Source organism: Malaclemys terrapin, chromosome 2 (assembly GCF_027887155.1).
Source record: "Malaclemys terrapin pileata isolate rMalTer1 chromosome 2, rMalTer1.hap1, whole genome shotgun sequence".
In the NCBI taxonomy this organism is placed as follows: domain Eukaryota; kingdom Metazoa; phylum Chordata; order Testudines; family Emydidae; genus Malaclemys; species Malaclemys terrapin.
The window spans coordinates 29,539,230-29,564,229 of NC_071506.1; the positions used below are offsets into that span (position 1 = coordinate 29,539,230).

At 47.8% G+C, this 25,000-nt stretch overlaps 1 protein-coding gene across 4 annotated transcripts in view; it reads left to right on the forward strand.

Moving 5' to 3' along the window:
• The window catches only part of CSMD3 (CUB and Sushi multiple domains 3), a 1,152,075-nt gene that overhangs the window by 1,095,875 nt on the left and 31,200 nt on the right, over window positions 1-25,000 (forward strand). For all 4 annotated transcript variants that reach the window (XM_054020295.1, XM_054020294.1, XM_054020296.1 and 1 more), the window contains one exon: window positions 17,195-17,306. In XM_054020295.1, coding sequence (XP_053876270.1) covers window positions 17,195-17,306 — 112 coding nt within the window. The remainder of the gene's footprint in view (window positions 1-17,194; window positions 17,307-25,000) is intronic.

Genomic DNA, 25,000 nt, shown 5'->3' on the forward strand with positions numbered 1-25,000 from the left:
TCAACTTTCCCACTCTGAACTGGTTAGCGAATGATTGGTAGCAGTCTGGAGTAGCCAGCTTCCACAGTGCAATCGCCATGCGCTTCTCCAACAAGAGGGCAGCTCTCATGCTCATGTTCTTGTGCCACAGGGCTAGGGGGAGTTCATCACACAGTCCCATGAATGTGGCTTTCCTCATCCGAAAGTTCTGCAGCCACTGCTCATCATCTCAGATGTGCATGACGATGTGATCCAACCACTCAGTGCTCGTTTCCTGAGCCCAAAAGCGGCGTTCCACTGTGGTCAGCACCTCCATGAATGCCACAAGCAATCTTGTGTCATAGGTACTGTGCGTGGCGAGATCAATGTCAAACTCCTCTTGCCTTTGTAGTTTAAGGAGTAACTCCACTGCCCCTTGTGATGTATTAGTGAGAGCAAGGAGCATATTGGTCAACAGTGCAGGATCCATTCCTGCAGACCGAAGAGACAGAGTGCATAGTACACAAACCATTGAAAGATGGCACCAAATGTGGCCCGAAGCACAGGGATTGCTGGGATGTGAACCAATGCATCACGAGGCATTGGGACAGGACCCAGGATGCCCCATGACCCCCTCCACCTTCCCACAACTCTTAGCAGCAGAAGAGGAAGAGATGATCTGTGGGATATCTGCCCAGAGTGCACTGCTCCAAATACCAATGCAAGTGCCGCAAGTGTGAACACACTATTGTGCAGGCAGCTGACAGTGTGAACACACAACAGCGGTTTCCCTTCAGCGCTCTCTGGATGGCGATGTAACTCTGTCAGTGTAAACATACCCTTAGTTTTACTTATATCGAGGAAATACTAATATAGCATCAAAACCTGCAATTGAAGATGTTACTCGTTTTTAATCATGCAAAATTGTCATTGATTTCAGTGGGATATTTCCTAGGTAAGGATCGAGTAAACTGAGTAAGGATGTCAGGATTTGGCCCATTTTTTGCTAATAATACGATAAAACAGTTATAGTCAAGCCAATTTTCCTCTTGCTCACACCAAAATATATCAGGAGAGATGCCAGTGTAAAATTAATGTAAGCGAATAGAGAATCAGTCTCATCATTCTTAAAAGAATACAGTACTCTCACAGATCTTGGGAGACAGACCAGTCCTTGCTTACAGACAGCCCCCTAACCTGAAGCAAATACTCATCAGCAACTACACACCACATAACAAAAACACTAACCCAGGAACCTATTCGTGCAACAAAGCCCAATGCCAACTCTGTCCACATATCTATTCAAGTGACACCATCACTGGACCTAATCACATCAGCCACGCCATCAGGGGCTCGTTCACCTGCACATCTACCAATGTGATATATGCCATCATGTGCCAGCAATGCCCCTCTGCCATGTACATTGGCCAAACCAGACAGTCTCTACGCAAAAGAATAAACGGACACAAATCTGATATCAGAAATCATAACACTCAAAAACCAGTAGGAGAACACTTCAACCTCTCTGGCCACTCAGTAACAGACCTGAAGGTGGCAATTTTGCAACAGAAAGACTTCAAAAACAGACTCCAAGGAGAAACTGCTGAGCTTGAATAGATTTGCAAATTAGATATAATTAACTCTGGCTTGAACAGAGACTGGGAATGGCTGAGTCATTAGACTACTTGAATCTATTTCCTTATGATAACTATCCTTACATCTCTTGTCAACTGTCTGTAATTGACCATCTTGATTATCACTACAAAAGTTTTTTTTTCCTGCTGATAATAGGTCATCTTAATTAATTAGCCTCTTAGAGCTGGGATGGCATCTTGTCTGTATGTATATATATACTCTTATTATATGTTCCATTCTATGCATCCGATGAAGTGGGCTGTAGCCCACGAAAGCTTATGCTCAAATAAATTTGTTAGTCTCTAAGGTGCCACAAGTACTCCTGTTCTTTTTACGGATACAGACTAACACAGCTGCTACTCCGAAACAGTACATAGAGAGAATTCATACGTCCTTTTGAGATAACAAAATGCTACATTAGAAAGTGCTTATTATATTGCTTAGGCATTGAGTCATTGCAATTGCTATTTTCTGTAATTTTGTTGTCAAATTCCCTAGGGTCATTTGTCTGACATGTTAAACATTTGTCTTACATTCTGACAGGCCAGTCTGATCCCTCTAGTTTTTTGTTTCTTTTTTGTTTTTGTTTTTGTTTGTTTTTCCCATGGTGAATGGAAGCATCATTAGTATCCAGCATACAACTCTTCAAATAAACAGGCAAAATGTCAACTGATATATAATTTCTAAAACAAATGTAGCTATTGGCAGGATTTACAACTTTGATCCCCAAAATTCTAAGGTTAGTGCCTTGCAGATTAATACAGCAATGCGGTAAATGCACTTCAGGAGCAATTATTTTGTATGCTGTATGGCCTTCCAAACTACTTCACTTAACCAGCAGCTTATCCTCAAGCTCCCATATAAAGGAGTTGGTACTGTTTAGAAACCAAATGTTTAAACATCAATTTCTGTCACACTCTAGGTGTGATTGCATAGTTAGCACAGTGCAATATACTGCTGTCATTGTCACAGCAGGTCGGGGAGCAGTGATTAGTACTCTCTTTCTTTCCCTGTAGGAATTGCAGCACTCCTTCTTCTGCTTAAGGGGAAAGGTCAAGAGCTAGCTCCTTTCTCTGATGCTTAGGGGAAGGAAAAACCAAGATAACACTTCCTTGGCCACTCTGGATAGACATAGGGGAAAGATAAAGAAGAAACAAAATCTAAATCCAAAACGCAACAGACCAGATCTTGGCAGAAAGACAATCAACACCTAGCACCATATGTAGTAATATGTAGGAAGACTTTATGGAGAATTTGAGAGACAAAGTGGGTGAAGTCATATATTTTATTGGACCAACTTCTGTTGGTGAAACAAGCTTTCAAGCTACACAGAGCTCTTCTTCACATACCTTGTCTTTCTAATGTCCTGGGACCTAGACACTACAACAACACTGCACACATTTATGGAGGATTAGGCAGAACAGTTTGAAGTTTTAGCAAGTGAATAATGAAGAGTTTTTGTCAGATAAAGTTCTGCTTCTAAAATAGTAGATGTTCCTCATAATTTGTACATATACAGTGTCACCAGTTGACATTAGTAGAACCAAGTTGCATACTTCTTTGTGTAGCTTCTAATTAAGATCTCACAAACACAGAGAAGTTCAGGTCTGAGGCTGACAGTAAAACCCCAACCTAGATCACCCTCAACCCTCTGGTTGTTGGCTGTCAGATTACATAGGATGAACATGGCATGGCCCCTTGGCAATACTAATCCAAGGTATGGGTTGCCACAGTGCCAATTTCTTCCTAGCTATCCACTTCCCTACCTGGCCAGTCCTCTTCTGTCACTAGAACTCCAAGCTCAGGCTCTTTTGAGCTGGCTACATAAAGAATTATCCAGCCCTGACCTCCCCACTTTGCTGTTACTTGCCTGTTTTCCCAAGCCTCAAAGACAGCATCTTTGCACAGTGGGGGTCTCTTCTAGATCACAGCACACATGCTACCACCACATCACAATGTAATGATGCTAGTTGGAGTTTTCCAGAGAAAAGATTAGGCAGAAACTGAGTAAGGGTGTCAGTATTTGGCCCTTGCATATTAAGTTAAGCAGATGTCCATCAAAAATGATGGCTCAGCCCTACTTCAGATACCAGCCACAGAATGTAAATAAATGGTATCATCTGGTATAATTGGGATGTGTCCCTGAATTTAGGATATTATCATTCATTCCAATATTTTGTTATGTAGCAAATCTATCCTGAACACAATATATTATATCAAGCAGATTTTACAAAGACAAAATACCTTTGTCTCAGTATATAGCAACTTCATCTGTAAGCTTGAAAAATAAATTGCTTCTTTGAAATGAACTGTGGGGTTGGAATATTTGTTCAGATATATTGCTAGTAACATAGGAAATTGTTTATAGCACGTTGACCATAAGCCATTACAGCACACCATACTGCTGAAATGAAACAAGGATTTATTTAGAACAATCTGTCTTGCATGCAAGGCTCTGTAGTTGTGTTTTTTCCAATTTAGGTTTTTGTGGAAATTCAGCAAGTTTCCTGCACGTTAAAGCTTGAAGGGAGCCAAAGTGCAAACTGTATTTAGAAAGAAAAATAGCCACATTACACCCCTAGTATTAGCTCTTGGGTCTGTTTTGTGATGCTTCATATGATATTCAATATGAAGATAAGGGAAAACCTTATAAACTTTCTCCTTCTGTGAATTTAGTGCTTATAAAGCTATAATAGTGATAGCACAGTAGAATGGAAACCTGTTTATTTCAAGATAATTGCTATATAGTATGGACAACCATGTACAAACCCCCAAGTTTGCCCCCACCACTATGCCCCAATCTTAATCTGGAACAGTGAAATAATAGTTCATTCTCAGTCTAATCATCCTTTAACTTCCAACAAGGATGCAAATTGTGTGAGGTTATGTGATGTGCACACATATTCACAGGGAACTAAGACTACAAACTTATTTCACAGAGGCCAACAATTTTGTTTATTTAGTAGCAAACACTTTTATACCTATAGCACTGGACTGGATTAATATCAGTGATATAGTGGTGAAAGTCTCCCATGTCACATTACCAATACCCTGAGCCACCCAGTTTTTCTGAAAGAGCCTTTATGATTACATAGGTTTTCAGCTAGGATTTAGCAAGGGTGTCAAGAGGTGCATTTTATTTCACTTCCAAAAGAATGGCCAAATGTTAGTTGAGCAAAAGAACTGATACAGCAGAGGCACTGGGGAATGCATACCAGTCATCCCTCATATGCAGTCATACTTGCCTTCCAAAAACATAACCTTTTATTGCTTTTGTTTGTTAAAAAAAGTACAGATTACTACAATAAATAGCAGCTGCTTAGTATGAAAAGACTGCTTTAAGTCCTTTTATGGTCAAAATAATGACTCGTGACACCAAAGATGCACCTTCTTACTCAATAGATCTCCTTCCTGAATGTCGTATCTAGTAGTTAGTGATGAAAATAAGATTTTCCCACATTTTAGTTCCATTCAACTAAGAGAGGATAGAGTGAGATGGCTTCTGCTCTAGTTTGCACATGATTGTGAAGAATAGTTAACTCTGTTCTAAGTGGCAAATCTTTATTACTGATGCAGACAAGCAAGCAAGAAAGAACGGAGCTTCACTCTAGTTTGCAGGGGTGACTGGTAGAGAAAACATTTTTACTTGTAAAGTGAGGAACCATGAGTTTTGAACAGGTTATTATTAGATCCATTCGCCAGCCAATGAATGGATACTGGACATCTCATTAATGTCCCTGTCGTGAGTCAGTGTGGCTCCCCGGCGCCCCCGAGGGGGAAGAGCCCATCCGGAGGCCGCAGTGGGCGGAGCCAGGGAGCGCTGAACCTGCCCCTCCCTGGGTCAGGCAGCAACCCGGAAGTATAAAGGCTGGCCCTCAGAACTCAGTCAGGCCCCAGCCGCCGAAGAGACCAGATGTCTCCAGCCTAGCTCGGGGCTGGGAAACCTCTGCAGCCGAGGGCGGCCGCTGGGAGCTGCCGGGCCTGCCCTGCGCCCGCTACCCAGAGGAACCGCCGAGCCTGCCCTGCGCCCGCTACCCAGAGGAACCGCCGGGCCCGCCCTGCGCCCTCTACCCGGAGGAGTTGCCGGACCTACCGAACAACGCCTGGCCGGACGAACCCATGGTCCAGGATCCCCCCAGGTAGGCCCAGAGGGGGAGTGTGGAAGTAGCCCGGGGGCAGCTGACCCCGGTCTGGGTGCAGCATTGCCGGAGCCTATGTCAGTGTGTTGCGGCCAGGATCCCCACTGACTAAGCAGCGGGTCTTCTGCCGCTGCTAGGGCCCCGGGCTGGGATGCAGTGGAGTGGGAGGGCCTGCGTCCCCCCTGCTACCCAACCCAGGCCTGTTGAAGCTTGGTTTATATTGTTGCTCAGCCCTGACTGAGGGCCTGAGCCCTGACATAACATTGGTGTCCACCCAAAGCTTGGGTCGGGCTTATCGTGTCTCTCAGGACAGCGAGGACCGACGAGGAACCCGGCCGCCGGACAGAGGGCCCAGCCCCGGTGTGTAGTGAGTTGGTGTGGCTCCCCGGCACCCGGAAAGGGTTGACCCCCTGGCAAAACTCTTGTACACGTGGTACCAGAAGTGGGGATACTGATCCCTGGGCCCTGTGAGAAGGGTCTGACGGGGGAGATTCTCCCTCCCCCCCGAGAACCATGGAGATGGAGCGACTGTTTCAACTGCTGGCTGAGAGCCAGGAGCGCCAGCAGGCCGCCCACGTTCAGCAGCAGCAGCAGCAGGCAGCTGCCCAGCTCGAACAGCAACAACAGCAGGCTGCTGCCCAGCTACAGCAGCAGCAGCAGTAGCATGCCACTCAACTCCAGCAGCAGCAGCAGCTCATTCAGCAGCTGGGGGACTGGCTGCAGCAACTTGTGACCGCAGAGTCGCCCCCCATGGACCTGCGGCCAGGGGACGGGGCTGGGTCGCCCCGCACAGCCGTCCCAGTCTGACTAACCAAGATGGGTCCCGATGATGACCCTGAGGCGTTCTTGGTTACGTTCGAATGGGTGGCGCTGGTCGTGGGGTGGCCCCAGGTTCAATGGGCTACCCTTCTGGCCCCCTACCTCAAAGGGACTGCCCAAATGGCATAACGAGGGCTGGCGACGGAAGATGCAAGGGATTACAGCCGGGTGAAGGCCGCAATCGTGGATGCATTAGACGTCAGCCCAGAGACGTTTTGGCAGCGGTTCCGGAGCCAAAGGTACTCCACGGGAACCTGACCCAGGCTGGTGGCCCAAGCCCTGAAGGAGGCATGTAGGCGGTGGCTACAGCCAGAAACGAGGACAGTGGAGGAGGTTACAGAACAAGCCATCCTCAAACAATTTGTACACATCCTCCCGACGCGAGGACGGGTCTGGGTGCTCCGCCACCGGCCAGCAACGTTAGCTGCGGCCATCGCATTAATGGAAGACTTCCTCACGGCCGAATCGCCAGTGGGACCCGGCCTCCGAGCTCAGAACCCCGGACCGGAGTGCCTGAACACTGAACGGAGAGGGGACGCCCCGACCGGACCGCGGAATCTGGGCCGCGGGCAAGAGGCCCGCCCGGGACCTCGGCTCAGACGCCCTGAACCTCACCCCTTGGACCGGGCCGTTCACCCCCATGCCGAGTGTCGCAAGGGTTCTCCAGAGCCCCCCTAGGACTCCGAGGGGAGCCCCCTCCCGCGGCGGCCGTCCTGAACTCGGGCCCTGCTTCCATTGTGGGAAGTCGGGACACTTGCAACGGGACTGTACGGACATGGACTGTAGCTTCGGCCAGGTCTGCACAGGGGACACCAGGGCTCGGCTACCACAGGCCCCCAAGATCACGGTCCCGGTAGTTGTTGGTGACCACTCCACCCAGGCCTTGATCGACTCAGACTGCGGCCAGGCGTTAGGACCCCAGGCGGACCCCCACTTGGGGACAATCCACCTGCAATGCATCCATAGGGAGGTATGGCCATACCCTAGTGCCTGGATACGGTTAACAGTCGCTGGCGTCACCCACCGAATCATAGTGGGCTTAGCCCCCCGACTGGTGTACCGGTGATCCTGGGGCGGGACTGGCCCACCTTTGAGGAGATCCTCTGGTCCACCCCAGCCCTGGAGGGGGAATCCCAGGGGGTACTACCGGAAGAGGAGCCCGAGGACTCAGAACCCAAGGCAGGAACCGGAGAGGCCAACGACCCCTGGCCTGGGCCCGAGGTTGAGCCCCTCCTCCATACCAATTTCTGCCATGACCAGAGAGCTGACCCCACCCTTAGTGGGACCTATGAACAACTAGCAGCCGTCGACAGGACTATCATCGACCCCCAGCGGGCGCCCAGCGGCCCCATTTCGAATTACGCCGGGACCGTCTTTACCGGGTAGACCGTGACGCCCGTACGAAGGAGCCCCAAACGCAGCTACTGGTACCGAGGTGTCACCGGTGCGCCGTGATGAAGTTGGCGCATGACATCCCGGCAGCTGGGCATCTGGGCCAGGAGAAGACCCTTGCCCGAATTTTAACCGGGTTCTTCTGGCCCGGTGTTCACCAGGAGGTGAGGAACTATTGTAGCTCCTGCCCGGAGTGCCAGGTAGCCGCTCCGCAAAGGGTCCCCCGGGTCCCCCTTGTCCCCATGCCTATAGTGGAAACACCATTCGAACGGGTGGCCATGGACCTGGTGGGACCCCTCCCAAAGAGTGCGTCGGGAGCACCACCGCCCGGACCATCGCCGGAAAACTGGTGAAGGTCTTTGCGCAGGTGGGGTTGCCCCGAGAAATCCTCACGGACCAAGACACTAACTTCACCTCCTGCCTGCTGCAGCAGATTTGCAAGCTCCTGGGATCAAACAGTTACGGACTTCCATCTACCACCCGCAGACAGATGGGTTGGTGGAACGATTTAATCAGACTCTCAAAAAAATGTTGCGAAAATTCCCCCCCGGAGGAACTGTGCCGATGGGATCAGTTGCTCCCTCCCTGCTGTTAGCTATCCGCGAGGTACCCCAGTCCTCAACCAAGTTCTCCCTGTTTGAACTGCTGTATGGGCGCCGTCCGCAGGGCCTGTTGGACTTAATGCGTGAAACGTGGGAGCAATCTCCCCTCTCCAACTCAGGGCCTCCTGCACTACGTCCTCCAGCTGCAGGAATACGTTGCTCAGGCTGGGGCCCTGGCCCGTGAAAACTTAAAAGCTGCCCAGAACCGTCAGGAACGGACTTATAACCGGGAGGCGCAGGTGCATGACTTTGAACCCGGTGATCGGGTGCTGCTCCTCCTGCCCTCAAGCTAGTCGAAGCTACTGGCCTGTTAGCAGGGGCCCTATGAGGTAGCTCGGAAGGTGGGGCACGTCACCTACGAGATCCGCCAGCCTGACCGACGCAAGAAGACGCAGCGGTACCATGTAAACCTGTTGAAACCATGGCGGGAGCGGGAGGGCCTGCTGATTAATCCCTACCCGCCAGAGCCGGAGTCCGGGCCCCACGCACGCCAGATCGAGGACCCCCCGGCCCCCCTTCTCGGCGCCATCCTTACGGAGGAGCAGCGCCAGCAGGCCAAATGTCTTCTGCAGGCCTTCCCAAGCACCTTCACGGCCCTACCCGGGTACACGACCCTGGTCTGTCACTCGGTCCAGACCGAGCCAGGGAAGGTAATCCATGAGACGACCAGACCCTTGCCATACCGGATGCATCAGGAGGTGGAAGAAGAAGTACAGGCCATGCTGGCCTTAGGAGTCATCGAGCCATCACAGAATGAGTGGCGTAGCCCGGTGGTCTTGGTGCCCAAGCCTGACGGCACCCGACACTTTTGTATAGACTTCCGACGGGTGAACGCCATCTCATGGTTCGACGCCTATCCGATGCCCCGGGTGGACGAGTTGCTGGGCCGCCTAGGTGAGGCCCGGTTCATCACCACCCTCGACCTCAGTAAGGGGTATTGGCAGATGCCGCTCGATGACCCCTAAGGAAAAGACCGCATTCGCCACCCCGACAGGACTGTATCAGTTCACCCTGATGCCTTTTGGCCTCCATGGGGCCCCGGCAACGTTCCAGCGACGAATGGATCGCCTTCTGCGGCCCCATCATGACTATGCGGCCGCCTACCTGGATGATGTCATGATCTATAGCCGGCACTGGGAAGACCACCTGGAACGGGTGTCAGCGGTCCTGAGAGCTCTGCGGCAGGCGGGACTGACAGCCAACCCGAAGAAATGCCGCAACGGATGGCAGGAAACCACATACTTGGGGTACACCAAAGGGGGAGGATGAGTGAAGCCTCTCGTCGGGAAAGTACAAGCCCTGGCAGCCTGCCTGACCCCCACCACAAAACGCCAAGTCCAACAGTTCCTGGGACTCGTCGGGTACTATCGACGCTTCATTCCCCAGTTTGCATCCATCGCGGCTCCCTTAACCGGACTGTTGACAAAGAACAGCCCCCAGCAGGAACAGTGGTCCCCAGAGTGTGAAAACGCTTTCCAGACACTCCAGATGTGTCTTTGCCAGGAGCCGGTCCTATACAGCCCTGACTTCCACAGGGGGTTCATCCTGCAGACGGATGCCTCAGTGGTAGGGCTGGGGGCTGTCCTATCCCAAGAAATTGATGGAGAGGACCACCCGGTTCTATACCTAAGTTGTTCCCCCATGAAAAGAATTATGCCGTGGTCGAGAAAGAGTCACTTGCCATAAAATGGGCCTGTGACGCCCTACGATACTACCTCCTTGGGGCACCGTTCTTGCTAGTCACAGACCATGCCCCCCTCCGATGGCTGATGAGAATGAAAAACAACAATGACCGACTACTGCAGTGGTATCTGGCCTTGCAACCCTACGCGCTTACCATCCAGCATAGGGCGGGCAAGGAACATGCAAACGCAGACTTCCTGTCCCGCCTTGGGGGGACAGAGGGGTCTGGCCCCGAAGAACGGGAGCCAGACTTGAGGGAGGGTGTATGTAGTGAGTCAGTGTGGCTCCCCGGCACCCCCAAGGGAGAAGAGCCCATCCGGAGGCTGCAGTGGGCAGAGCCAGGGAGCGCTGAGCCCGCCCCTCCCGGGGTCAGGCGGCGACCCGGAAGTATAAAGGCTGGCCCTCAGAACTCAGTCAGGCCCCAGCCACCGAAGAGACCAGACATCTCCTGCCTAGCTCGGGGCTGGGAAACCTCTGAAGCCCGGGGCAGCTGCCGGGCCTGCCCTGCACCCGCTACCCAGAGGAGCCGCTGGGCCCGCCCAGCGCCCTCTACCCGGAGGAGTTGCCAGACCTACCGAACGACACCTGGCTGGACGAACCTATGGTCCAGGATCCCCCCTGAGGCCGACACCGGCCCCAAGGTAGGCCCAGAGGGGGAGTGTGGAAGTAGCACGGGAGCAGCCGACCCCAGTCTGGCTGCAGCATTGCCGGAGCCTATGTCAGTGCGTTGTGGCCAGGATCCCCACTGACTAAGCAGCGGGCCTTCTGCTGCTGCTAGGGCCCCGGGCTGGGACACAGTGGAGTGGGAGTCCTCCCTGCCACCCAACCCGTGGGTGGCAGTCTCCCCCTCTCCCAGGCCTGTTGAGGCTTAGTTTATATTGTTGCTCAGCCCTGACTGAGGGCCTGAGTGCCTGCCCCAGCGTTTGTGGCCCCGCCCTGACCTAGGGCCTGGGCCTAAATACTTTATATTGTTGCTCAGCCCTGACTGAGGGCCTGAGCCCTAACATAACATTGTTGTCGGGCTTATCGTTTCTCTCAGGACAGGAAGGACCGACGAGGAACCCGGCCGCCAGACAGGGGGCCCAGCCACGGTTTGTAGTGAGTCGGTGTGCCTCCCCGGTGCCCGGAAAGGGTCGAGCCCCCGGCAAAACTCTTGTACAGTCCCATTCACCTGGTCTAATCACCAAGAACTGCAAGCAAAACTTGCAGTGTGAGCTGAGACTGTGGTATGAGCAAGACACACATTAGACTCTATGTCAGTGGTGGGCAACCTGCACCACACATACGGCCCATCAGGGTAATCTGATTGCGGGCCGCAAGACATTTTGCTGATGTTGACCGTCCACAGGCATGGCCCCCCACAGCTTCACCGTGGTTTGCAGTTCCCAGCCAGCACGTCCCTGCAGCCCAACACTTCCTGCAGCTTCCATTGGCCAGGAACGGCAATCTGCAGCCACTGGGAACTGCGGGGGGCCATGCCTGGGGATGGTCAACATCAGCAAAATGTCTCGCAGCCCACAATCAGATTACCCTGCTGAACCGCATGTGGCCCGCGGGTCGCAGGTTTCCCACCACTGCCTCTATGTCCTTTAGCCAGTTTAGAGTGAATGATCTCCCACTGGAAGTTCCTTACATTATTAAGTCCTCTCTACAACATATTGTAACATAAGGATCATTAGAAGGAATGATATGACACCAGATTGTCCAAAAAACCAACAAACTTTAACGCAGCTGTCACCCATATGCAGCAGTACTTGCTTTAGCTACCTCCCCTACAGCTGGAAACCCACCACCCCACACTTTGTTTCAGTTCCTATTCCCCTGCATCTGACTCTAGCCACATCCACCTACAACCCATTTTTGGGGGGGAAGGGAAAACCCATTACAATGTCCTGGTGTAATCTGGCAACTGGATGACCAAGAACAAAGATGGGTAGAATCACACTTAAAAAAAATAGTTCTTTCTTTTCCAGCACTCATAAAGATTCAGATAGAACTCTCAGCAAATGCTTTGGTCAGTTTTTACTTTATCTGAACTGGTTTTACCATGACTAACCAAAATGTCTGCTACTCTTAGTCAAGTGAATTTACTACAATCTCAGATAAAAGTGTGTGTTTTTCAGTAACAATTGTGCACCTAGCTCATGCCTCCCATTTTGAAAATGATTTTTCAGTACACATGATTATGGTTGGGAATGGTTAATATTTATACCCCTTTTTCTGAGATGAGCATTACCCCTCTGCTGAGTAGTAGCAGATATCCAGGGCTTTGCAGCTTGATTTCCCAGTGGAGAAGAAATCAGTGATGCAGAGTCTGGGTATAAAATTAGCCCCATAGTGCAGTTTAAAGTAGAAAAGGAGAACAATGCAGAAATATTTTCATGTGTTGCTACTGTATCAGGATACAAAAATGTGAGTTGTTTTAGCATATTTAGTGGAAAAAATGTTTATGGAAATTTTGTGAATGTTATAAACAGCATTTTTGCACAATATTTATGTTAGCAGTTTGAGCATTTTAATTTCATACTCTTGGATCAGGGATTTGTGGCATAGAAAGGCTGATGCTTCTAGATGGTGGGCAAAGTGTTGCTGCAACGTGAGGAGATTGTAGGATGGATTGGTGGGCTGGAGAATATGGGGGCTAGTACTTTTGAATGGAGGACAGTGCTGTGGAGCACTGTCAACTTCAAAGGAGAGGAATTTCCACAGCCCCACACAATTTCCAATTCCTTTGCCTTTGAGCCAATCACTACCCAGGAGGGGAGTTGATGTCTGAGGAAATGATCTGGAACTGAGTGGTAGGCAGGAGATGCAGAGTTGGGATAAAGTCCGCAGCCACAGTATGAGTGAGCGTCCTCTGTCAGGGTTCCTCTAGATCTTGGAGACCCAGGATTTTTGCTGCATTCAAACCCAATGGTAATGACTCTTCAGGCACTCCTTAAGGACCAACTTCCTGTTTGCACATCTCTGGTTTGAGCAGGACTATATTGTACAGAACTTGAAATCACAGAATCATGCAAATATAGGACTGGAAGGGATGTCGATAGTTCAGCTACCCCAGTCCCCTGCACTGAGGCAGGTCTAAGGATCACCGTCCTAGCCCATCCCTGACGGGCCTTTGTCTAAGCTGTTCTTAAAAACTCCAATGACAGATGTTCCACAACCTCCCTAGGTAATTTGTTCCAGTGTAACTACCCTTACAGCTAAGACATTTTTCCTAATGGCTAACCACATCTCCCTTGCTGCAATTTGAACCCATTACTACTTGTCCTGTCCTTATTGAATAAGGAAAACAATGTATCACCCTCCTCTTTTATGTACTTGAAAACTTTTATTGTGTTCCCCTCTTCAGTCTTCTTTTCTGAAGACTACACAAACCCAGTTTTTTCGGCCTTTCCTCACAGGTCATGTTTTCTAGACCTTTAATCCTTTTTGTGGCTCTCCTCTGGATTTTCTCCAGATTGTCTACATCTTTCCTGAAGTATGGGTGCTAGCACTGGACACAGTACTCCAGCTGAGGCGTTATCGGTACCGAGTAGAGTGGAAGCATTACTTCTCATGTCTTGCTTACAACACTCCCCCCAATACATCCAAGAATTATGTTCACTTTTTTTTTTACAATGGTATTACAGTGTTGACTCATATTTAGTGTCTGATCCATTGTAATCTCAGATCATTTAATTCCTATTAATTCCTATTAATCATTTCCTATTTTGAATTTGTGCAGTTGATTATTCCTTCCTAAGTGGAGTACTTTGCATTTGTCCTTAGTGAATCCATCCTGTTTATTTCAGACCTTTTCTACAGTTTGTCAAGATCACTTTGCATTCGAATCATACCCTCTAAAGCACTTGCAACCCCTCCCAGCTTGGTTTTGCCCACAAACTTTATAAGTATACTCTCTATGCCATTATCCAAATCATTTATGAAGATATTGAATAGGACTGGACCAAGGACCAATCCCTGCAGGACCCCACTTGATATGCCCTTCCAGTTTGACTGTGAACCATGGATAACTACACTCTGAGTATGGTTTTCCAATCAGTTGTGTACTCATCTAATAGTAGGTTCATCTAGACTGTATTTCCCTAGTTTATTTTTTGAAAATGTCATGTGAGACAGTATCAAAGGCCTTACTAAAGTCAAGCTATATCTACTGCTTACCCCCATCCACAAGACTTATTACCATGTCAAAGGGGGATATTAAGTTGGTTTGACATGATTTGTTCTTGACAAATCCATACTGACTGTTACTTTTCACCTTATTATCTTCCAGGTGCTTACACATTTATTGTTTAATTATTTTTTCTGTTAGCTCTCCGGGAACTGAACTGGTTTATAATTCCCCGGGTTGTCCTTATTCCTCTTTTTATAGATAGGTACTATATTTGCCTTTTTCTAGTCCTCTGAGATCTCTCCTGTCTTCCACAAGTTCTCAACAATAATTGCTAATAGCTCAGATCTCTTCAGCTAGTTCATTAAGTGTTCTAGGATGTATTTCACCAGGCCCTGGTGACTTGAAGACATCTAACTTGCCTAAGTAATTTTTAACTTGTTCTTGCCCTATTTTAGCCTAAGATCCTACCCCGTTTATGCTAATGTTCACTATATTAGTCATTGGATCAGTTTTTGGTAAAAACTGAAACAAAAAAGGCATTTAACACTTTAGTCACTGCTGTATTTTCTGTTATTGTCTTTCCCTCCTCATTGAGTAATGAGTTTACCCTGTTCTTGGTCTTCCTCTTGCTTCTAATGTATTTGCAAAATGTTTTATTGTTACCCTTTAATCTCATTTTGTGCCTTGTACCTTCTAATTTTGTCCCTACATGCTTGTCTTGATTTTTTTTTTATATTTATCCTTTATCATTTGACCTATTTTTCACTTTTTGTATGACTCTTTTTGATTTTCTATATTAGAATGTTGATTGAAGATTACTACGGGGGTTACAGTGGATAGAATTCCTGAGTGTTTACATGATGTGTCATTGATTCTTGATCTTGAACAAATTATTTAGGCCAATATTTTCATATTGGATCCCTAAGTAGCCTGATATGTAACTCCCATTGCTTTCTGTGGGCGTCAGTGGAATTTCCACTACTCAGCATATCAAAATTTAGGCCACTTTGTTTAGGTGCAAAATATGGATGAAGGTAAAGGGGAAAAGGGATGTATCCAGCTCTTTCCTTCATTCAGAGAAAATTGTTGATTCCTCCTTGAAAGAATATTTCTGAAACAAAGCGGAGAATAAGTAGGTTCATGTGTCATTTGCATTCAAATGAAACAAATGTGTTTAACACAGTGGCATTGATTTGGTGGTTGGAGCAGGAGCAAAAGGATGTTTGCTTCAAAACCAGAATGCCAAAATATTGTTTGAGTGACAGATACCAAATAAATAAAACAGATGTAGAAGAAATCTTGGTTCAAAACTGTTCATTCAGAGAAATGGAGGGCTGGTGTACACTAAGAGTAACGTGTATTGCCAGGCAATCTAGTATAGTTGATTGGATTCAATGCTACTTTATCAGATAAAAGAGCACTACTGATGCAATTCAATGCAACTTCAATAACTGTCAATAGTGTTTTCCTAGTATGTATTTCATCATGAAAACCTGATTTGCTGCATGTCCTCCAAAACTGATCTCTTTAAAGTAATTATATAGTCCAGTGAATGTTGTAAAGAAAAACAATTTCAATTTTAATTCACATACAGGTACTATGCATAGCTCATGGGTTATTATTACATTTCACCATGATGAGACTGCTGAGCTGAAATGGAATTTTACTATAAAGTTTCAAATAATTGTTTATAGCAGTGAAGCACAATGTTTAACGGGATTCAGTTGTTATGAAAGATGTGCATATTTTGAGGATCAAGAACTTTTATCAAGCCTTTTAAACTTAATCTAAATTTTAAAAAAATATGTAAACGCATTGTGCTATGAAAAGTTTGTACAAACTCAACAACCTCTCCTTGAAACATGCATCAAAAGATACACAGCTCACTAGATGGGACATTTGACCTATGACTTCGATATCTAAAGATGTTTAAACACTAGTGTAAATGAGTTAACAATTCTCAGTCTATAATAAATGTCCCCGTACTTACTTTATTCAAAAGCAATTATACGGCAAGTCATTCAGACACTATTTTTACTTCATTTGCAAATAATTCTTTCCTTTCTTTTCTTTTCTTTTTTTCAAATTATCCATTCGAAGCATAAAAAAATGATTTGCTCAGAGGAGTGAAGAGTGAGGATTTTCATGTACTCATGTTCTGTTATCTATTAAGCATACTGATTGATGTTCTCTTCTTGTAGTGAGAAAGTAAAGTTAAACACCATAGGGCTCAAAGTTAAAAGGAAATCCTAGAACCATACAGGCTTGAGTCGGAAGGAACTAGAGCTGGTCTGAGAAACTCCAGTAAAACATTTTTCATCAGAATTTGCTGATCCCTTACAACGGAAACATTTGACAAGATGGTTCAATTTCAAAGAAGTTCCAATGAAACTCACTGCCACAAAGGTTTCAAAACTTGCCTGATTTCCTGCCAGCAGACTGACCCAAGTCTGTGGTAGCCCCTAACAATGTGACAAGGAGATGAGAGCCTGGAAGGCCTGGCTCCCAGGTTTGTGACTCCTTGGCAGTCCGGGGTCCCAGGCTCACAGCCCTTTGGCAAACATAGCTTCCAGGGCTTCCAAGATCCTTGGCTCCAGGGCAGCCCACCTCGTAGACTGTCCCAGAGTTAGGGCTTCATTCCCTTTGACTGAGATTTCTGAAATTTTGGGGTTTTGTTCCAAAGTACCAAATCCTCCACAGAATGGAATTCCCTGTTTCTGCCCAGCTTTTGAAAGGACCTCATGGCTCAGCTTATCCATCCTGCATTCTGTGTAGGAGTTTACCCTATTGATTGGGAACAATTGATATTTCTTTGTGATAACACCATTGTACTTTCACTGTTTCAATAGGTGGGAAATGTTGTTCAATTTCAATGTAAAAAAGGACACCTTCTCCAAGGATCTACAACCCGAACTTGCCTCCCTGATCTTACGTGGAGTGGGATTCAGCCAGAATGTATACGTAAGTAATGGGTGGAGGGGATAAATATTTTTCTGTTAGTCTTGGATGGAAATAGTTTCCCATGATAGGTTTCATTAATTAATTGACATGTACTATATTGTTGGAAAAGTAGTGAACAATAATAAACTAAGTTTTGTTTTTTTCTATTTCTATAACGGCTTGTAGAACTGTGAAAGATTAAAATCACATTTTACCCAATTTATCCATATTCATGTGATTTTAATCTTTCACAGTTCTACATGCCGTTATAGAAACAGGAAAACCCAAGCTTCATTTATTATTGTTTATAGTTGATTGGATTCAATGCTACTTTATCAGATAAAAGAGTGGGGATAAGAGGGAGGCTGCAGGAAGGGTAGGGGGAAAGGAAAGGGGTCATGGAAAAACTCTGTGCAGCCCTAAATTGCACTGAGGATGGGCAGCCCTGAATCAGGGAGAAGCCCCTTCTGCACTCCTTCCAAGTGGAATATAAGGCCACTAGGTTTAGTCTGACGTTTCAAAGCATATGTTCCAGTATTAATAATAAGTGGTTTGAACTGCTTTCCTAGTACCCAGTGCTGATACTTTGAAAAAGGGCAGTATGGTAATTTGTTAAGGTAACAGTAATTAGTCATATCTGAAACAGAGAGGAAGTTCTTTCTAACGCAGGGAAGCTGTTTCCCTCCTAGGTGACTATCCATTTTAACAGGTTTTAGAATAGCAGCCGTGTTAGTCTGTATCCGCAAAAAGAACAGGAGTACTTGTGGCACCTTAGAGACTAACAAATTTATTTGAGCATAAGCCCACGAAAGCTTATATCCATTTTAAGAGACTTATGCAAACTACTGTCTTGTGGTGCTGATTCATTGATACTGTAATGTCACAAGTAATGCCTTCCAGTTCTACAAACAGCCTGAAGACATGCCACCTGGGATGGTCATAAGGTATGTCATAACTCATGACATAAGATAAACAGGATGAGAACTGCTCATTACATGGATGGGAGCACACAAGGTTGCTCTGTGACGTTGTGTTAGTGATTCAGTAGGTGACACTCTTCCCTCTGAGTGCTGAATCAGTGCTCAACTGTGATGAAATGTGACACTCTTCTTTTGAAGGTGCCATGTTTTGGATGTAGTGTAAAACTAATGTCTCAGACACCTGTACCAAGATGTTTTTCTCACAAGTAGGTTTATTAAGGGTCATTCTGGGTAATTTCTACCCCTGATAATTACAGTCTGTTATACCTAAAATCACTCCTTGTAACTTCAGGGTGACATTATTTTTCTTTGAGTGATTGCACATGTCCATTCCACTTTGGATGTTTGTGCACACCATGTACTAGCAACAGGGATTTACCCCTTAGCATGCTCCTTGTGCTGTCTCAAGCTGCTGAATGATGGTATGAAGGGCAGAGCCATCCCCAACCTCTTTCAATTCCTTCTTACTGCCTGTGACGGTTATCGGAGAGTTCTACCTACTGTGACAAAGTTCCTCCTCTATCTTGGTGGGTCCTGCGCTTATTGGCGGATTTTCTTGCCTCAGAGATTCACCATGTGGGTTGGGGAACAGCCCAGAGACCGTCCCCTCTGGAAGAACCCACAGTCCAGGTAAATTGGGAGGTTTGGGGGGAACCCGGGCCTGCCCTCTACTCCGGGTTCCAGCCCAGGGCCCTGTGGACTGCAGCTGTCTATAGTGCCTCCTGTAACAGCTGCATGACAGCTACAACTCCCTGGGCTACTTCCCCATGGCCTCCTCCAAACAACTTCCTTATTCTCACCATGGGACCTTCCTCCTGGTGTCTGATAACTCTTGTGCTCCTCAGTCCTCCAGCAGCACACCCTCTCCCTCTCAGTTCCTTGCGCCTCTTGCTCCCAGCTCTTCACACTTCCACCACAAACTGAAGTGAATTCCTTTTAAAACCCAGGTGCCCTGATTAGCCTGCCTTAATTGATTCTAGCAGCTTCTTCTTAATTGGCTCCAGGTGTCCTAATTAGCCTGCCTGACTTAACTGGTTCTAGCAAGTTCCTGATTCCTCTAGTGCAGCCCCTGCTCTGGTCACTCAGGTAACAGAAAACTACTCATCCAGTGACCAGTATATTTGCCCTCTACCAGACTCCTGTACCCCACTGGTCTGGGTCTGTCACACCACCTACTCCAAGTGTTTCCCTCTCTCTTGGGGTATGTCTTCACTACCAACATTAAAGCGCTGCCGCAGCAGCAGCACTTTAACGTGGATGTGTAGTCGTGGCACCAGCGCTGGAGAGAGCTCTCCCAGTGTTTTTTAAAAACCGCCCCCACGAGGGGAATAGCTCCCAGTGCTGGTGCACTGTCTACACTGCCACTTTACAGTGCTGAAACTTGCAGCGCTAAGGAGGGTGTTTTTTCACACCCCTGAGTGAGAAAGTTGCTGCGCTGTAAAGTGGCAGTGTAGACAAGGCCTTAGTATTTCTATTGTATATAATTGGTATTTGATAATAGTTGATAGTTTTCTACTTGTAGGTTTCCTTTTGTTGTTGTTGATGTTGTTGTTGCCTGTTCTGGGTACCAATGTCTGTTGCAGGAGCATGCTTTGGTTTCTGGACTACAAACCTTGTGATAGCTGAAAGAAGCTGATGCCAGTCAGTGACCCGCACTCCAGGTGCTTGCAGTGCTTAGGAGAAGCCCACATCAGGGACAGCTGCCAAATCTGAAGGAACTTTAAGAATTAAAAGGGATAGGGAGGTCAGACTAAAGTGCTTTCTTACAGAGGCAACCCCCTGCACCGATCCTTGGAGCCTTCCCATTCGGGACAAGCACTGGGCGCCTCTACTTCAGTTAGCAGCAGTACTTCTGTCATGGCAGAGTCTTGGCACAAATCTCCTTCTCTGGTACCAAAGAAGAAGCAGTGGGAGACTGCATCAAGGGACCCTTCATCAAGCAGACCCCAGCACCAGAGACCAGCAAATAAGCTGGGAAGGAGGGTAGAGTGCACTCGGTGCCAAGTCACACCCCTGTGCAGATTGCACCTCGGGGGACAGAAGGTTGTCAACTTTTACACCAGTACTTGTTTTGTTAAGACTGACCTCTAAGGGAGCACCATCCTGTTCAGTGATTCCATCATCTTTAGCTCAGCAGAGACTTTTCCTGTGCCATCAATGCCTGAAGCATATGCCATAGAATGTGAGCTACTGAGTCTCTTGGTGCAAACTCCACCGGCAGTTCAAGAGATAGCTCACCCAGTACTATCACACACTCATGTGGATTTGCCAGCTGCTAGAGTTCAGCCCCTGGTACTGTGGGCACTTCTGGACACTCTGGTACTCCCTTGCATGGCACCACCAAGAGGCAAGCCAGCAATAATTTTGCCAAGGCAGTCCTCTCTAGACCTCTTCACCATTACCCTGGAACAAAGAAGCACCTCACCTCCCTGGTCAAATGGCTCAGGTTCATCACCAGAGTTGGAAGTTGGATCTTATGTGTCACAGCCACATCACATAAGCCATCACTCTTCCCACCCCTGGTATCCACTGGAATTTCTGCATTGGTTGGCTAACAGGGAGCTATGGTTGGAAATAAATTGGGTTTTGGTGCCATATCAATGACCGTATTGGAACACGTGGGGATTTCCTTCTGCCTACAGATCTCCTCTGCAACCTGTCCCCTCTACATCCTCCAGCAGACATCACAAAGTGGAGGAGAGCTGCAGGAAGCCGCACCCAGTACTGAGCTCAGTACTGAACTTGGACAGTCTGCCTCAGTGAATCCCTCTTTGGAGGAAAGAAGGGAAGCTCCACCTCAGCCAGCCATGCACCCCTCTTCCTCATCAGCTGACAAGGTGGTGGTGACTGGTGTTTCCTCACCTACCCCATATGATTACGCAACTCACCAGGACCTCTTAAATAGGGTGTCTTCCTCTGTAGATATACAGGTGGAAGTAGTTCAGGAGAGCTCATGCAGATTGGTTGATACCTTGAGATCTTCTCAAGTGATGTTCCCCATAAATAAGACTGTTCTGGGGCCTAGAAAAGTATTGTGGCAAATGCCATCTTCCCTCAGTGGAGGTATTATGTCCCCTTGCAGAGGATTTAACATTTTTACACTCATCACCATGTTCTTTGGTGGCCTGAGTTGTTAACGAAAGAGAGTGCCAGAGTCAGCAGGCATCTACCCCAAAATCAAAACATGCAAAGAAGTTTGGTGTTATTGGCAGGAAAGTTTGTCTGACAGTTCTACTACAGCTCCAGATTTATAATCAGCTAGCATTGCTTGGATCTTATGATTAAGACTATGTTTTAGTCCTGGGTATATTTAGTAAAAGTCATAGACAGAAAATTGGGGGGGACAGCTCGTGGGGGCAGCAATGGGGGCGCTGTTGGTGATGGAAAGGGGGCGACCGGGGGGGACGATGCGAGTACTGGGGGGAGGGGTGCCGCAGGTGCTGGGGGGGGGGTCTAGGTGCTGGGGGTAGGCAAGCGCCATGGATGCTGGGGGGAGCGGCCCAGGGAGTGCCACGAGTGTTGGGGAGAAGGGCGCAGCCTGAGGGGGGGCCCTCAGGTGCTCAGGGGGGCACTGTGGGTGCTGGGAGTTTGGGGGGGCTGGGGCAGGTTCCCTACCCAGCTTCTGGAAATCTGCAACCCCAGCTCCTAGCTCCATGTGTTGCCTCCACTCTGCCCCAAGCCCCGGTTCTGCAGCTCTCATTGGCTGGGAACCACGGCCAATAGGAGCTGTGGGGCGGCGCCTGTGGGTGGAGGCAGCACGTGGAGCTAGGAGCTGAGGGAAGGGAGTTGCTGTTGCCCTTTTAGGGAGCCCCCCCCCAGGTAAGCACTGCACCATGCCCCAACCCCCAGCCTTGAGCCACCCCACTCAAACTCCTTCTGCTGGGGGAAAGTGGGGGGGCCAAGGCTGCCCCAGCAGCAGCCAGCGTGCCTGGCCCCGGGGCTGCTCAGGCGGCTCCCGGACCAGCCACGCTGGGCTGCTGCAGAAGTCATGGAGGTCACGGAAAGTCATGGAATCCGTGACCTCCATGACAAACACGGAGCCTTATTTATAACTTCTCCCTATGTGACAATGTATTACAATTTACAGACAAGTTGGTAGAGGAGGCAAAACAAGAATTTCTTGCAGTAGTAGATAAGTAAAAATGGTGGCCAGGCTCTTGCCTCAGGGTGCATTGGATGCTTCATCAGCCATTACAGTACATAGATGTTCATGGCACCAGTTATGAGTTCTTCTTCAGGAGGTCCAACAAACCATTCTGTATCTCCCTTTTGAGGGACTAGTACTTTTTTCCCACAATGGACAGATGACAGGCTTCATGGCCAAAAGACTCTAGGGCTACACTCAAGTTTTTGGATATTTACAGTCCTTTAACAAAGAAGTAGTTGTTCCATTCACAGCAGTCCTGCTGTTACGTTTCCTTTATGCCTTGTCACTAGGACCACTCTAGGAGGAAAAGGGAAAGTTACAGGAGGAGTCCACCTTTGTCTCCTTTTTTGTCCACTGAACTCATCCAGACAGCCTGGGAATACCAAGCAGTCAGTTTAACATTCTCGTCGAGGACACCTTAGCAGTTGCAGTTTGCCAGACTCTCCTACCGCTGTTTTCTACCAACATGGAATATACCCTTCAATTTATGTCTACCCCACTTCCTCCCCACTTTCACATCCCTTTTCATGGACCACTCTCACAAAGAACTTCTCCTTTGGGAGGTAGAATCTTTTCTCCTGTTGGGATCTATAGAGGAAGTTATTTTACACAGAGGGAAGAGATATTCTCGTTACTTCCTAATTCCAAAAGTAAAAGGAGGTCTCAGACCCATACTAGCTGAACAAATACATGCATTAAATAAAGTTTCACATGGGCACTCGGACTTCCATTATCCCCTCCCTGCATCCTGGCTACTGGCACATACCCTAATAAAGGATGCATATTTCCCTGTGGCAATACATCAAAACAACAGGAAATTCCTCAGATTTATGGTCAACCAATCCCACTATCAGTTTGCAATCTTGCTATTTGGCCTGTCCACAGCTCCACATATTTTACAAAATGAATGGCAATGGTGGCTATATTCTTGAGGAAATCAGGAATTCAAGTCTTTGAATATATGAACCACTGGTTGGCGAGAGGACAATCCAAGAACCAGCTGCTATCCAGTGTGGCGAAGATCCAATCCACCTTTGGCATATTGGGATTGCTTACCAACAAGGGAAAGTCAGTCCTCTCACTTCTTCAGAGAATAAAGTTCATAGGAGCAATATTGGATTCTAAAGAAGGCAGGGTATTCCTTGCACAAACCAGGTTCCAGACAATGTTAGACATCTCATTAGACCAGGGATCGGCAACCTTTGACACACAGCCCATCAGGGAAATCTGCTGGCATGCCGGAACAATTTGTTTACCTGTAGCAGCCTCAGGTTCGGCTGATCGCAGCTCCCACTGGCCGCAGTTCACCATTCCAGGCCAATGGGGGCTACGGGAAGTGGCAACCAGCACATCCCTCAGCCCACGCCGCTTCCCGCAGCCCCCATTGGCCTGGAACAGCGAACTGCGGCCAGTGGGAGCTGCGATCAGCCGAACCTGAGGATGCTGCAGGTAAACTAATCATCTGGACATGCCAGTAGATTTCAGAAAGCTGCAGAACTGGCTGGGCTTGTTGTACTCCCTGATGCATCATCCCCTGGACATGGTGGTTCGGATGCCCACAGAAGTCTTAGCCTCTTTGAATTGGTGGATGGTCCCATCCAATGTATATGTGGGAGTTCCTCTCCCACAATCTGCTTCAACTCTGGATACAGACATTTCTGCCCTGGAACTCTGCAAACTCAAGTCTCTGGTCTGGCCAGGATTTAGCTCTCCATATAAATGTAAGAGTTTATAAAAAAATATTGCTCAGGCATGCAGGAGTGAAATCAGGAAGGCCAAATCACACTTGGAGTTGCAGTTAGCAAGAGATGTTAAGAGTAACAAGAAGGGTTTCTTCAGGTATGTTAGCAACAAGAAGAAAATCAAGGAAAGTGTGGGCCCCTTACTGAATGAGGGAGGCAACCTAGTGACCGAGGATGTGAAAAAAGCTAATGTACTCAATGATTTTTTTGCCTCTGTCTTCACGCACAAGATCAGCTCCCAGATTGCTGCACTGGGCAGTACAGCATGGGGAGAAGGTGACCAGCCCTCTGTGGAGAAAGAAGTGGTTCGGGACTATTTAGAAAAACTGGACGTGCACAAGTCCATGGGGCCGGATGCGCTGCATCCGAGGGTGCTAAAGGAGTTGGCAGGTGAGATTGCAGAGCCATTAGCCATTATTTTTTAAAACTCATGGCGACCGGGTTTGGTCCCAGATGACTGGAAAAAGGCTAATGTAGTGCCCATCTTTAAAAAAGGGAAGAAGGAGGATCCAGGGAACTAGAGGCCAGTCAGCCTCACCTCAGTCCCTGGAAAAATCATGGAGCAGGTCCTCAAGGAATCAATTATGAAACATTTAGAGGAGAGGAAAGTGATCAGGAACAGTCAGCATGGATTCACGAAGGGGAAGTCATGCCTGACTAAACTAATTGCCTTCTATTATGAGATAACTGGCTCTGTGAATGAGGGGAAAGCAGTGGATGTGTTATTCCTTGACTTTAGCAAAGCTTTTGATACGGTCTCCCACAGTATTCTTGCCGGCAAGTTAAAGAAGTATGGGCTGGATGAATGGACTGTAAGGTGGATAGAAAGCTGGCTAGATCGTCGGG